This window comes from Chinchilla lanigera, unplaced genomic scaffold, assembly GCF_000276665.1.
Source record: "Chinchilla lanigera isolate Chin_1 unplaced genomic scaffold, ChiLan1.0 scaffold00108, whole genome shotgun sequence".
In the NCBI taxonomy this organism is placed as follows: domain Eukaryota; kingdom Metazoa; phylum Chordata; class Mammalia; order Rodentia; family Chinchillidae; genus Chinchilla; species Chinchilla lanigera.
The window spans coordinates 1,773,784-1,790,072 of NW_004955509.1; the positions used below are offsets into that span (position 1 = coordinate 1,773,784).

The 16,289-nt window shown below is 34.2% G+C and overlaps 1 protein-coding gene across 1 annotated transcript in view; it reads left to right on the forward strand.

Moving 5' to 3' along the window:
- Cnksr2 (connector enhancer of kinase suppressor of Ras 2) overlaps nt 1-16,289 on the forward strand; it is a 218,974-nt gene that overhangs the window by 14,981 nt on the left and 187,704 nt on the right. Inside the window, exon 4 of the mRNA XM_013506287.1 lies at nt 14,021-14,108. Coding sequence (XP_013361741.1) covers nt 14,021-14,108 — 88 coding nt within the window. The remainder of the gene's footprint in view (nt 1-14,020; nt 14,109-16,289) is intronic.

A 16,289-nucleotide genomic window follows, 5' to 3' on the forward strand; every position in this document is an offset into this window, starting at 1 on the left:
GAGGAATCTCCAAACTGATTTCCACAGTGGTTTCACCAGTCTGCATTCCCACCAGCAGTGGAGAAGGGTTCCTATTTCTCCACCGCCTCGCCAGGATTTGTTATTGGCTGATTTCTTAATGCTAGCCATTCTTACTGGGGTAAGGTGGAATGTCAGTGTTGTTTTAATTTGCAGAAAATGTTTTCTTTGAAGAAAAGATCTATTGAAATCTTTGGCCTTATGTAAGAAAATGGTTAAACTAATTTCTTCTTCAACTATTGGAAATTGTAGGATAAAAATTAATTTGATACCAAGAAAACATATGAAACCAAGAAAACTACTACAGATGTAATCTACCAGACAGTGTGGCTCATTGTTTCATCTCATTTCGTCTCATGTGCTCATTGCTCCTTATTCGATACCAATTGCTCCAGTGAAATTAGCACCGCACTTTTCATGGTCTGTGCTAAGGCTTCAGCATTACCAACCTGAAAAATGGAAAAGGGTTTCGTATTTCTCTTTTCTTCTTTTGGTTTTTTTCTTTTTTGTTTTCTTCTTTGTTTGTTTTGGTTTATAGAGACATAGTCTCATTATACAGTTCAGCCTGGCCTTGGACTCACTATGTAGCCCAGACTGGTTCTGAACTCACAGCAATCCTCCTGCTTCAGCCTCCCAAATGCTATATTATGGGTGAGCACCACCATGCCCAGCTTACATTCTGTATTTTTCTTATTGGTTTCTAATTTGTTTAGGATTTCAGAGCCATTGATAGCCTTTGTATAAATGTAATGCTTTCTTTGAGACAGGGTTTCACTATGCAGTGCCGTAGCCTTCAACTCACTTTGTAGCCCAGGCTTGCCTCAAACTCGCAGCAATCCTCCTGCTCAGCCTCAGGAGTGCTGTGACTACAGGCATGAGCCACCACGCCTGGCTAAAAAGGAATAATTTCTTACAGGCTATAAAGCTTTGCAATAGAGAGTAATATAAGCATTGTTTTATATGTAACATGATTTAAGAAGAATAGCTGCTTACATTTTAAGATCTGAATAGGATGATTCCTATAAAAACCATTCATTGATGAACCAAGGATTTCAAATTTTTTTTCATTTTGCCATCAAAGGGCTTCCTTGCTGTAAATGTAACTTCCTTTACTTAGAATCATTGTTTTATATGTAGCCTGTGTTCTAGTTTATGGATTCTTCAGATTTAAGAGTGAAGTTCCTTTGTTTTTTTTTTTTGTTTTCATATTCATCATGTTCAGTTACTTCACAAAGATCCATTTCTTTTATCACACAGATGATCACTAAGTCATGATTCATTGGTCATCTTTGGTGAACCACATAAGTTAGAACTCTACCTGTCAGGCTTTTTCATAAAAATTTGCATATGTAGATAGCAAAAAAGATTAATATTGACAGGCTAAGAATGACTTGTAGGATTGTTGCCTGTGATTTGCCTTTAAGAGAAAAGAATCACTACAAAAAAAAAATCAGTCTTTTCCTTGATATGTGTTTGGAGGTTTTGGTCCCATTAAGCTTGAAATACAATGTTGAATGAGAAACTTCTGCATAAAATATGATTGGGTCCCAGGATTTTTATCATGGACAGCCGGGGGTGGCACTTTATAAGTGAGGCTCCAAAGATGTTCTGTGGAAACACAGGTACACAGGAACAGGGGCAGCAAAGAAAGCCATGTACAGGAAGGGTAACGTAAAAGGTAACCCACCAGACCCAAGTCCAGAATCGGGGGTTTAGGAAGACAAACTGAACTGATGCTGAACCTTGATACTCCTTACACTGTTGGTCCTGTGTGCACACCATCTTGGAAGAGAAGCTTCCAAGATGCCTTGATAAAGGGAGCCTATACTTCAGTGGGAGGCACATTGCTTAAACAAGTTCCTAACCTTCCTACCTTCCTCATTGGGAAAAGAAAACAGCAAACAAGTTATTTGCAGGCCAGGACACCACGTAATCTGAAAGCCAGAGAACATAGTCTGAAAAGAACCAACAGGCCCTTGGGAAAGATGAAAACAAGAGCAAAATCCTAATTAGGGACCCAGATTAGAATTTAGAGAAACTCCTGTAACAGGAGTTAATCCAGCAGCAAGTGACTTTGAACAGCAAGATCCTACCAAGATAAACAGATTGTCCCAGCAATAGGCCCTTGCTCATTCTTCCCCCAAAACACCAGGAGGGTTGTACCCAGGATATCCTGCTAACTACTTGCCAGCCACCATGAGGCACCTCACGGGAGCTCCCACAATCCCCAACTGCGGGTTGCTGAACACAGCAGACCCTGAGATACCCCAAATTTGCAAGCTGCAAAATGACACATTACCAAAAGGTAGGAAGGAGGCAACACAGGCTGAGTGCCCAAGAATGGCACCTCAGCTAGAGGGAGACTTGCATTGCATTTGTCAGAAGGATTGTGGAGGGAGAATAGAAGTAGCCTCAAAGTTTGGTGCTCAGGGAAGAAAGTGGAGGTAGAGAGCTCACATACAGGCCAGCAGAAAATTGGACGCTGACCCAACTACACTCCACCCTACTCTACGACCTAATTGAGGGGATCTAATCGTTAGGAAAAAGGCAGAAGCCTTTGGTTAGCCATGCCCAGAGCTCAGCTTGCAGTGGGGAGAAGGATCATCATTTCATATATATCACAAAGCCTCCATTTTCATAGGCAAATTGAGTAGATCATAGGTATGGGTTGGGACAGCCCAAGGACCAGAAGGAGCTGGCTGGAGACTAAGGGGAATGAGGAGAATCACCACCTTGCAGGGACAGTGATACTCAGAGGAGGGAGAGTTGAGGGAAAGAGCAAGACCTAGAAATTTCCCACTTGTAAATGTAGGAAGAAGAGCTCCTAGTTAAATTCAGATTGCAACATAAATAGAACTTGAGGATGCTTAAGTTTTGTGTTTCTGCAACTGCATGAGTTTTACTTCTCCCCTCTCTATTCTTTATTTCTTTTCTTTTCCTTACTTATTCCTTCATCTTCTCTCTTTTCCTTTCTGCCCTTCATCTGACGTACATATAGGAGGTTTCTTCATGGGCAGACCTGGATAACTCCCACCAGAAATGTCTGTATCTAAGTGAGTGTTCTCTGCATATTAAGTTTTGACTTTCTCACAGCTTCCCTCACATTGCTTCCCTTTTCCTGCTCCCACAAATAGTCTCTTAAACCTCCTCTCCACCAGCCCACTCTTCAATATATAAAAATAACATCAGCAGTATTTGATGTCCCCTATTTCTTTCAATTATTGTTATTTCTCTTTTCTTGCTTTTTTCTGGTCTGCCTCTTACTTTTTCTCCTTTTCTTTCCAGACTCACAATGTCCCAGTCTAACTGACAGTAATAATATATTACCCTGTTTATGGTTCATTAATAAAAGGCTGCAATCATTTAAAAAGTTGTTTTTTTAAGGAAGGAAAGGTTTATTTAGCTCAGTTTGTGGAGATTTCAGTCCATACTCAGCTGGTTCCAAGGCAGAGTGGCACATGGTAGAGGGCAACAGTTCATGGCAGCAGTGGAAAACAGCAAAAGTGGCAAAGAGCAAAAAGGGAGAAGAGTGAAAATGTTTTAATGCACATGAATGGTGTGTGGCTGCATCTGCTTATGTTGATGTAATCAGTAGGGATTCTCTCCTTACAATAATTAGGTCTAATATAACTAAATTGAGTAGATTGAAGAGGTAAATAAATACCAAAATGCAACCAAAAGCAAGACCATATCACTGAGAAGCAGACAGTAGCAAAGATATCTCCATAATGCCAAGAGAATCTTTCAACTCTATTAGCAAAATGAGACAGACAGACAGAGACAGACAGACAAAGAGAGAGAGAAATGACTTTAAAATAACTCATAACTCCTCCAAAACTGATCCAATTGGGCATCAAAGAGGAAGAAATAATAAACCCAAACCAAATTGCCGAAATGTATGAAATGATAAAAGAAGGAACAAAGAAAACCAGATCAATAAGGTGTTCCATGAGTTGAAAGATGATGTAACTAGATTCATAATGAACTTAATTAACAAAATGTTCAATGAACTTTAAGAACACAGAAATAAAAAGTTACGAGAGATAACCAAAATATGAATGACCAGCCACTCGTGGTGGCACACACTTGTAATCCCAGCACTCGGGAGGCTGAGGCAGGAGGATCGTTGTGAGTTCAAGACCAGCCTGGGCTACAAAGTGAGCTCAAGACCAGTCTAAACTGCATAGCGAGACCCTGTCTCAAAAAAAAAAGAAAAAAAGACAACATATGAATGACCGCTTTAGCGAGGAATTGGATAGCCAATGGTAGGTTATATGCAGGAAACATACTTAATCTTTAATGAAACAAATAGAGTAAAACTCAAAGGATAAAAAAAAAATTCTATGCAATAGGAGCATGAAAACAAGCAGGAGTAGTTATCCTATTTTCAGGTAAAGTAGAGTTCAAGCCAAAATTTGACACAAGAGACAAAGGTCACTACATACTGGAAAAGGGAGGAATTTAACAGGAACAGATAACATTTAAATACGGATGTGCACTGAATACTGGTACACCAAATTACATAAAAACACCACTGGACACAAAAGATAAGCATCAACATCTTTGCAATGGGGTATGCTAAACCTCACATTTATAAATGGACTGACCTAGGCAAAAAATAAACACAAATATCATAATTGAACATCTTAAAAGGTGGACTTAATAGATTATAGAATGTTCAATCCAATGAAAACAGAATAAAAATTCTTCATAGTTGCATACTGAACTTACTTCAAAGGAGACCACATACCGTACCATGATGCTTGCTTCAATAAATACAAGAGTGGAAATACCACACATATTATCAACTCATAGTGCAGTAAAATTAGAAATCAATGACAAGAAACCACAGAAATTATGCAAGCATGTGGATATTAAACAATGGGTCACATAAGAAATCAAAGGAAAAATTAAACATTTCCTAGAATCAAATGATTATGCCAGTACAGAATAGTACAAGTGATGAGACAAGGTGAGAGCAGTACTAAGACACAACTTTTTAGCTGTGAATGCCTACATCAAAAAAGTAAACATTTCAAATAAATAACCAAATGATTCACATCAAGTTCCAAGGAAATAAAATCCAAATAAGAATAGTACAAGGGATGAAATTATAAAGATCAGAACAGAAATTAATGAAATTAGGAGGAGGAAAAGCATTACACAGCAATGAGGAATTGAAGATTGTTCTTTTAAAGGATAAACAAAATAGACAAACCCTTTGCCAAACTTATAAACAGAAGGAAAGAAAAGAGTTGTATCAGTATACTTATAAATAAAAAAGGCAAAATCAAAATGGATACCCTAAAAATCCAGAGGATTACTAGTGATTAGTTTTAAAACCTTTAATAAATTGGACAATCTAGAAGGGATGGAATTCTGGACACTTAAGGTTACCAAAACTGAACGAAATAGATATAAAATACTGAAAAGTCCAATAACAGGCAATGAAATTGAGGCACTAATAAAGCCCTACCAACTAAGTCCAGCCACCTAATTGATTCCTTGCTGAATTTTATAAACACTTCAGGAAAGATCTAATGCCAGTACTCCTCAAACTCTTTAAGTGAAATTAAAAGGGCATGCCTACTGCCAAGCTTTTAAGTGGAAGCTAGCATTATCCTGAAACCAAAACCAGACTTCAAAAAAAAGAGAACTACAGACCAGTTCCTTTAATGAACATACTGCAGATGTAAAGATGTAAAACTCCTCAGAGAGATACTGGCAAACAATGCAAAAAATTGTCAAAAATGTCATGCATCATGACCAAGTTGGCTTCATCCCTAGAAAGCAAGGATGATTCATAATATGGTAAATGTATTACATGACAGAAAACAGAAGAAAGGACAAAAATCGCATGATAATCTCAATAGATGCAGAACAAACATTTGACAAAATCCAACATCAATTCACAATAAAAACCCTGGAGAAAATAGGCATATTTCTTGCCTTAAAGGCTCTATCTAGGTTACTTTTTGCTCCTTGCTGAGACAAAATACCCAGCACCCAAAATTAAGGAAGGAAAGGTTTATTTAGTTCACAGTTTGTGGTGGTTTCAGTCCATACTTGGTTGGCTCCAAGGCAGAGTGGCACATGGCAGAGGGAAACAGTTCATGGCGGAGGAAAATAGCAAAAACAAAAGGGGGAGAACGACAGCAAGCAGCCTCTTTCCCTGTATGCAAACTGTATGCAAACTACCTACCCCAGGGAGGGTGTAGCACTCACACCCATAATCCCAGCATTGGACCATGAATCAGTCATAAACTGTAGAAGACCGCCCCGTGACTCCATGAGGCTTTCGGAGGACATCCAGACACAAACCATAACAGACACCTTCTCTCAGTGATGACAAACCTAGTACCAACATCGTATTAAATGGGAACAGACAATTTTTTTTCTGTAAAAATCAGGAAAGAAAAGTCTGTCTACTCTACTACGCTCTTGAAACGTAAGCCAGAGGAATCAGGCAACAGAAAGAAATAAAAGGGATACATATAGGAAAGGAAGAAGTCAAACTGTCCTTATTCACTGATGACATGATCTTTTATATAGAACACCAAAAAGTTTCCACCAAATGACTCCAGGAACTAATAAATTCAGCCATGTGGCAGCATACAAAATCAACCAACAAAAATAAGTTATGTTCTGTGTACCAAAGAATTTATTGAGAAATGAATAAAGAACATAGTCTCATTTACAATAGCTTCAAAAACTTTAAAAGCCTTGGAAATTAGCCTAACCAAGCAAGTAAAAGGCCTCTATAAAGAAAACTATAATACTCTGAAAAAGGAAATTGAAGGAGACATCAGAAAATTTGTTCCTAGATAGACAGAACTAGTATGGTAAGATGTCCACATTATCAAATATGATACATAGATTTAATGTAATCCAAATCAAAATACCAACACCAGTCTTCACAGAATTATAAAAAATTGTAAAGAGGGATAAATTTATTTTTAGGAAAATTTATGCACCTTGAGACCATAATGGTAGGTGACATAAATCAAACATACAAGTTTAAATGTGACATTGTTCCTCTTATATGAGAAACACAATGTATAAATAATAAAAAAGCAAATTAAGAAGTAGATAATAAGAAATAGTACTCTTACAGATGGGAACAGCCTAAAGATGGAGGATTGAGGGGAATGTTGGGATAGGAAGGGTGAGTAAAAAGGGATACAAATGAACTATTTACATGTAAGAACTTTCCACCATAAATGTATTCATTATGTGTTGTAAATGTGTACCAATAAAAAATACAATTGTTCAGGAATGAAGAAAATGCGCCCTAGAATTCAGTGTGCTACAGAAATCCAGTCATTATATAGTTTTTTTTTTTGTATGCCTGAAAGATCAAATTAAATTATTTTTAATATTTCTCGGAAAATAATGCTATGCTTCATTTCTTGCTTTCAAATGAAATTTTTAGATTTCATCAGCAGATTCTGATATTTATGAGTGTCAGAGAAACCCAAACTCCTTTATTGTCATAACAGAAGCATTTTTCAATTCTTACTTTAAAATGCCAATTTTTATGGTGCAATAAGGCAAAAATGGTCTTTGGTAATTTTTTAATTAATGACTTTCTCCTAGAAATATTTATATTTTACATCTTTTAAAAAAAATTTTATTGAGACCTAAGTTTAATTTTATAACATTGACCCGTTTTAATTGTATAGTTTGATGGGTCTTAATAAATTTGAAAGCAGCTTGAAAACATTTCTAAAATCCGGTTTTACAAAACTTACTTTGGGATAGTTTTTTTTAAAAAAATGGTTTTTGCATATAACTAAAGATGTTAATTATTTTACACTGAAAACTCCAACAATTCTAATTAACTTTATGTTAATTCTTAATTTATCCTTCAATTGTAGGAAAAATTTTAAAAGTATAGTGTTATTTAGAGTGGAAATAGACAAGTTGGAATGGAAACAACCCACAATAGTCTGTGTTATGTACAATGGTTGATCGAAAATACTGTATGTGTTTTAAATTTTTAAAAACATTGTGACAGTAAAAGACATATTACCATTAACTTCCCTCTAAATACTACCTTTCTCTTCAAACGCACTTACTACATTGCTCTTGCTGCTTCTGAAGAAGTTCTGGAAGTCCTCTTTTGTGAGTGTGTATAGGAGCTTTGATAAAGATGCAGTGAGTCTTGCTGAGTGCCAATTAACGGAAAGACAGGCTTGTAAAAACATTGCGGTGCATCCTCGTCTACCTTATTCATCAGATCTGGCACCATGCAACTTCTGGCTTTTCCCCAAAGTCAAAATGAACATAAAAGGTAAAAGTCTTGAATTGATTCATGACATGAAAGCAGCCAAGATAGCAACTAAAAACACGAAAAAGAACTTTCAGAACTGCTTCAGAACGTGGTAAGAACGATGGAATAAGTGGGTTTAGAGCATGGAGGAGCATAGAGGCATTAATGGCAGTGTGCCTTTTACTGTAGTAAATTTTTAAAAATTTAAATATTTGCTATATATTTCAGTCACACCATATGGAATCATTTAGAAATAATAAGTTAAAATCGCTGGGAAAAGAAATGTAATAAATTATACTGGGGCACTTAGTTAAAAGCTTTTGGAAAATAAATCATGGAACACTATCTGTTGTTTACTAAAGTAACTTCTAACTTTTAGGTATATCCATTACATAAATGGAAAACATAAACCCATGAAAAAAATAGAAAAAATGTAGGCAAAAAATTATTTCTAGAAGTGTAAGTAATTTTGAGCTGTTAAAACTAGAATGAAATATAAAGTAGCATACTATTTGACTATAAAAAAGTGACAAAGTATTAAGACAGAAAAGTTGGAAAAATGCAACAAACATGAGAAACAGAGACTTATTGTATACTGTATGAATATTATATTCAAGTTTATAATCGAAATAGCACCAAACTGTAATAGATGAATATATAGACAGTTCAAAAATGAAAATACAGAAATCGCTGATGTGTGAATCAGAAACAAAGTTTCTAAGGTACATGAAACAATAATTGAAAAAACTAAAAGAAGTCATAGACAAATACACAGTTACACTTGTATGCTCCAGCTTCTTTCTCAAGAATTGACAGAACTGCTCGACATAAAGGAAGTCAGAAGAATTTCAAGAGCTAAATACCAGCACCAGACAGTAAGATGTAACTGACATTTTAACAGCACCTCATTCAACAATAGCAAAATAAAATTCTTTTCAAGTGCCCAAAAATGTTTACTAAGATAGACCATATCAATATTATAAAACAAACTTCAACAAATTTTATAAAATAGAAACCATATAATGGAATCAAACTAAAACTCAATACACTTCTAAGAAATTGTTTGGTGAAGTAAAAATTCTCAAGGAATAAAGTACATTCAACAGGATGAAAATAAAACAAAGTGTCATTTTTGGCACAGAGCTAAATCTCTGCTGAAAGGGACTTTTATAGCACTGCATACTGGTATCAGAGAAGAAGAAATGTCTCAAATCTGTTACATAAATTCTCATCCCAAGAAAACAAAATTAAGAACAAAATAAGCACAAAACAAGCTGAACAAGTAATAATGGTAAGAACAGATATGAAGTTGAAAGGAAAAATGCAGTAGATAAATCGGCCAAATTAAAAGGTTAATAAAGCAATAATATAAGTAACTCTATGTACACAAATTTGGCACCATAGATGAATTGGACCAATGTCTTAAAATACACAAACCACTGAAACTTAACTCTGAATAGTCCTGTATAGTAGTCTTCCCTTATCTGTAAGACAGATATTCCAATATACCCAGTAAAACTACCAGTATTACAAAACTCTATATCTCCTGGCTTTTCTAATGCACACATAATAGTTATGATAAAGTTCAGTTTATAAATTTGGCGTGGTAAGAGATTAACAACAACAATACTAAAATAGAACAGTTTGTAACAATGGAGAATAGTAAAAGTGATGTGAATGTGGTCTCTCAGGAAAAAAGGTAACAATACACAATGTATTAAAAATCTTATTGCATTATACTCACCCTTCTGATGTTGATAGGAGTTAATACAACACCTAAGTGATCAGATTAAGAGAGATGAATGCCAGGCATTGTGAAATAACATTAGGCCACTATGTAATAGTAATCTGAGTACAAGCATTGTCTTACGACGAACGTCAATCTAATAACTGAGACAGCTCCAAAGTAACTAATGGGCAAGTAGTTTATATAGCATGGATACAATGGACAAAGAAATGATTCACATCCCAGGTCAGACCGAGTAGTATAGCCCATGATTTAACTACACAACTTAGAATGGCATGTAAGGGGAAATTATGAATCATTTATTTCTGGAATTTTTTTACTATTGTTTTTCAGTGGGTTTGGGGGGGCTTTTTTTGTTGTTATTTTTGAGACAGGGTCTCACTATGTAGGCAGGCTGACCTTGAACTCGCTTATGTAGCCCAGGCTGTCCTTACACTCGTAGCAATCTTCCTACCTCAGCTTCCTGAGTGCTGGGATTCTAGGCCTGAGCCACCATGCTTGGCTTTTACTTAATATTTTTGAACTGTATTTCTGGGTAACTGAAACCACAGAAAGCAAAACTGCAGAAAAGGGAGGACTACTATAACTACTCAGGTATGTAGGACTTAGAAACTCATTGGGGTGGAGAAAAGAGAAGCTCAAGGCGTAGGTGACTTTGCTACTGAATTTTATCTATTTATACCAATTCTACACCACCTATTCCAGCAAATAGAGAAAAAAACATTTACCAGTTCATTTATGAGGCAATCATTATGCTGATACAAAAACAGTGCAAAGAACAACAAACTAATATTTCTCATAAAGTTAGATTTAAAATCATCAACAAAATATTAACCAGCCAATTCCAAACGTGTACATAGAATTATAGAGTATGATTAAGTAGTATTTACTCTATATAAAGCTGCTTCAAACAAATGAAAAGAAATAAATATCTATGACATCCATGGGCTAAAGGATCAAATCATATGATTATATGACTTAATGTACAAAAACATTTACTATGATACTATGTCTATTTGCGAGAGAAAAAATTATCAGCACATAGTAGAGTGAGTTACTTAAACTTGATAATACAGTATGTAAAAAGTATATTGCTAACCTTATTCCAATGATGGTGAACCTTTTAGAGCTTCCAGTGATACAGCCTGCATGCCATATGTTCACCACCACTGCTTTATACTATACTGCATTGTGAAAAACAGAATGCTTTTGTCCTAATTCAAATCTATTTACTCCCTCCGCTATTGTTCATTGTAATATTAGAAGTCAGAGTGATTTTAGCAAGGTAGTATTATTTAGAAACTCAGATACAAAAATCAATCCAGTTCCCTTATACTAGCAATGAACATTCACAAACTAAGTTTTAAAACACAGCACTACTAATAGTTGATTCAAATTAGTGAGAGGCTTATGCATAAATTTAGCAGTATCCCTAAGATTGATGTAAGAAAACTATGAAACACGGATGTATGAAATAAAAAGTTTTAAAATGAACCTAGAGGTATAATGTACTCATGAATTGAAAAACTCAGATTAGCAAGATACAAATTCTCTTTTAATGTCTTTGTAGAAAAATTATATTGGAATTCCATCAGGATTTTTTATAGATACATACAATCTGATTTGAAATTCTTTTCGAAAAACAAAAGAAGAAGAATAGTTATTTTCTTTGGGGAAAATTAATGTTTGTGCATTTATTTTTTAAAGAAATTGTCTTAAGTCTTATTATAAAACTTCAGTAATTAAAACTGTGAAAGGATAGACAAAGAACGCAGAGGTATACATTTATAAGTATGGTTACCTGATAGTTGACAAAAGTGAAAAGCAATTCGGTGGAGAATAGTAGTGTTCAACAAATGATGTTGGAATATACTTAGACAAGCATAGTGAGAAAGGTAAACCTCAACTCAAATCTCACACCTTATGGAAAAATTGACTTAAAGTCCATCTAAATATAAAAAACAAAACTGTAAACTTATAGAAAAATAATAACCACAGGAAGGTTGACCACAGAAAGATTTTATACATGCTAAAGACTAGTGATCTTCCTCTTAAAGATCCTGTGAGGGAGATGAAAAGATAAACCATAGATTGAGAAGAAACACTCACAAATCAACTTTTATCAAGTAACTTGCATACAGAATATATTAAGAATTGTTCTGAACATACCAGTAAGAATACCAATAATCCAAATAGAAAATGGGCAAAAGATTTATTTTTATTTTAAAGAGAAAAAAGATAATGAAACAAGTTAGGCTGATTACAATAATTGATACATTAGTTGTTACAATATTTGATACATTTCAAGTTTCAAAACAGGTTAGTAGGATAATTACAATACTTGATACATTGCATGTTGTTGTCTTCCTATTACTTAAGAGTAGAAGATATAGACATGACATCTTATCTAAATAATATTAGCACAAAGCATTCTTTTCAAGGAACTAAGAGAAGTTTGCTGTAAAACTATCTTAACTATCTTGTGTATACACATAATTTTTCCCTTCACTATATATGGATAGGAACACTGCAGAGCACATATGAATAGCAAATATGTACATGAAAGATATATGATGTAAGTAACTATGAGATAGTTGCTAGGACAATATGGATACTGTTAGATATAGATTAAGAATGATATGGATAACTGCTAGGGAAATCGAAATTTAAAGTGATGAGATGCTATAACATAGCTGTTAGGATGGTCAAAATTTTTAAAAATACATAATTGAAAAATATGCTTAGAAAAATGTAACTGGTGAAGGGCATCTCTTATATAGACTTCCTTTAGATTTGAAGGTATTTGAGTTATACCGTTTTAGAGAAAGTGGTCTGATTCAGTCTGTGACCAGAAAGCAACCCTAAGTATTCCAAGTGAATTGCTGAAAGGGATATAAAACATCAAGTTTCCAGTAATTTGAGAAATATTCAACTCAAATACTCTTTTCTTGTAATTTGTTTTCTTTTCCTTAAACTGCCCTCCCTACACAATTATATAAGCTCTGTCTACATAAAACCTGATTGGCATTCTCAGACAAGACTGAGGATAAAGAATATTCCAAAGCTTCTGTGTAGTCACATTGTGACAAAATACTTGCAAGAAGGAGTGCTTCTTTCTTCTAGACCAGTCTTTGAAATTGTAGACTTTACACCAGAATATATGTATTATTCATACACAAAGTTAGTACAAAATAGAAATGAAGAGACATTTATACATTCATAGAGGCAGTAATTATATATTAGGGTTTTTTGTTGTTTTGTTTTTTGAGACAGGGTTTTGCTATGTATTCTGGCTGACTTTGAACTCACTGTGTAGCCCAGGTTGGCCTCAGACTCTCAGCAATCCTCCTGCCTCAGCCTTCCAAATGCTGGGATTACAAATGTGCACCACCATGCCTGCCTTATATGTTAGTATTTAACTGTGTGAGTGTGAGCTTTGAAGTCAGACTTCCTGAGTTTGAAAATCATCTCTAGCACTTACTAATTGCATGACCTTAAACAAGTCACTTAACTTTTTTCTACCATTATGTTCTAATCTGTAAAATGATAAAAGTGCCTGTTTCATAATAGTTGTGAAGATTATTTCATATGGCATTTTTAACAGTAACTGGCAGATAGTAAGCCTTCAATATTAACTGACATTACTAGCTCTTAATTTTGAATATTTCTAATAGATTCTGTAAATTCTTAGCTTCCTTTGAAAATAAACTGTTTTGCCTAAAGCGGTTTTGTTATTTTAGATATAAAGAAGAAGCATCAAAAGGTGAAAGTACTTCTAAATATGAGAAAGCAAATATTATGATTCTAGAATTTAACTTTTCAAAATTTCCCTCAATTTTTAAGTGCCAAATGTCGTTTTTATCAATATGTGAGCTTTAAGACAATTTATTTCATATTATTCAAAATTCTATCTTTGGCTATTGTGTTTTAGTGCTCTTCAAAAGCAATTGCTAATTATCGTAATTTTCCTTTTCCCTTTGTAGGTCACCATTTGCTGCTGTGACAGACTATTCAGTTACAAGGAATAATGTTATACAGCTCTGCTTAGAATTAACAACAATCGTGCAACAGGTACTAGCTTACAAATGTTCCTTCCTTTATTTTACTAGCAATTCAGTTTTCACAATGAGAAGTATCACTTTTACCAAGAGTTTATAGGATACCAGTTTGGAAGTTTCTGATTCAAAGGCAGTGTTCTAAAGAAACCAAATATGTAATTATTTGTTGGAAGACTGTGCATATGGCTCATAAACTATGATTTTATTTACCAAAAGATATAAAAGGAACCCGAACTCCTAAACAAATCATTGTAATATGATCATAATGACTATTAGTCTCACGGTTTCAGTGAGGATGACTAAGCTTATTGTGTTTCACAAAACTAAATTACCCCTTTCAGATAACAATCTCAGATTTTTGCTCTAAGGCTATTAGTTTCACTTATGTATGTCTACATGAACAAATATGCATAATAGCTTTTAGCAATGATCTAATTAACTGAACTAATGTTCTTTGAATATTTTCTAAGCCCTGGATCTCTACATCAAATATCTTCAAGGATCTAGCACCTAATATAAATGTCTGAATCAAATCTAGTGTAAGACAAGGAGAAATGATAAATACTGAATTGTACTGGCTAGTAGACATCCTGCAAAATTATATTGAAATCTAGTAACAGAATATATCTGAAAGATCTTGAGGCCTGCCACCACCACTCTCTGTACGTCTGATGTCAGCCTACTAATGCTGCTTCTTTCTTAGGTTGCTATTATCCAATGATTTAAAAATAGGGATAGCAGAGGATAACATATAATAATGTGACAATTATTGGGTGAGTTAGGGAAAGTGATGATTTAATGTATTTATTCTTCTTCTTCCTGTCCTTCATTACCTGGGATAATTGTAAGTTCTTACATTGCCTATATTTTGTCAAAGAAATCAGAAATTTTATTAATAATAGACTTAATACCTTCAGTATATTTTTTGTGGGACTGTTTGCACCATGTATCTGGAGCAACAGATTTTCAGAATTTTTTTCATTATAGTCTAGAGAGTACTTTTATGACTTTGATGTCAAACACATTAAATATTCATCAAAGCTACATCTTGGCGACTCATAGTTGCTATTCAGACCATTCATGAAGGTGGTGAATATTCTATTAGCTTTGAGGTATCCTAACAGTCTACGTGTTTTATATTTGATATGAGTAAATTTCATTTCTGAATTTCAAAGACCTCAACTGTTTAGCTACAGGAAGAGTGACATTTTAGAGCAAGGGTTAGCAAATATATTCTGTAAAGGACTAGATAATAAATATATAAGGTTGTGTAGGCTGTATATATAGTATCTGTTCCAACTACTCACTTCTCTTGTAGCATAAAAGAACCATAGATAGAGCTAAATGAACAAGCTTGAGTATGTTTCTATAAAACTTGAGTTACAAAAATACGAGGCAGGCCAAATTTGCTCCATAAGCCATAGTTTAGTGAAACAGATTCTAGGGCAATTCAATCTAGTATGAAGAAGAACATTCTCTTCAGATGGAAACTTATTAGAAATTCACATTATTGGTACCTACCTAAAATGTTTTGTGGATAGCACTCAGGAACTTGTTTACTGCTTTTCAGATTGATTCTGATGCTTGTATTTGGTTGTAGAGCACAGAAGTTAGAGCAGTAATATAATTTATGCATAATTTTTCTTGTTCCAAATTATCAGAGGCATGTCTCTGAAAGTCTGTTTTTTAAAAGCTTTATTTAATTTAAAGGCATTGAACTTGACCAAAGATTTGAGATGTGAATACAGATTCTTAGGTTGTTCTGTTTTAATCTGAGAGAAATTCTTTCTGATATAAAGGGCAGTTATTATATAGTTTTTATACAATAATCATCCCTAGCATTTTAATGTTGGATATGTGATCATAAGCAATCTATATAGATGCAATAATAGTAGCACAATAAATATTAATACATTATTTTATGATAAAACCTGTGATATCATATTAGTGTTTTATTTAAGCTTTTTCATTTATGCATGAAATTCAAGACAATTGAGATTCTATGGAATTAAATGGAAAAATTAAAAGTTCAGTATTCTTTACTTCTATACATGAAAATCTCGTTATTTCTATGAGAAAGCAGTCGATATGATCTCAACTTGAAAATAATTAAGTATGTACATTTATGACATAGGGTGATTTTCACTTTTTTTGTGTCCTCCAAACGTCTGGAACTAGATGATCAGTTTAAGGT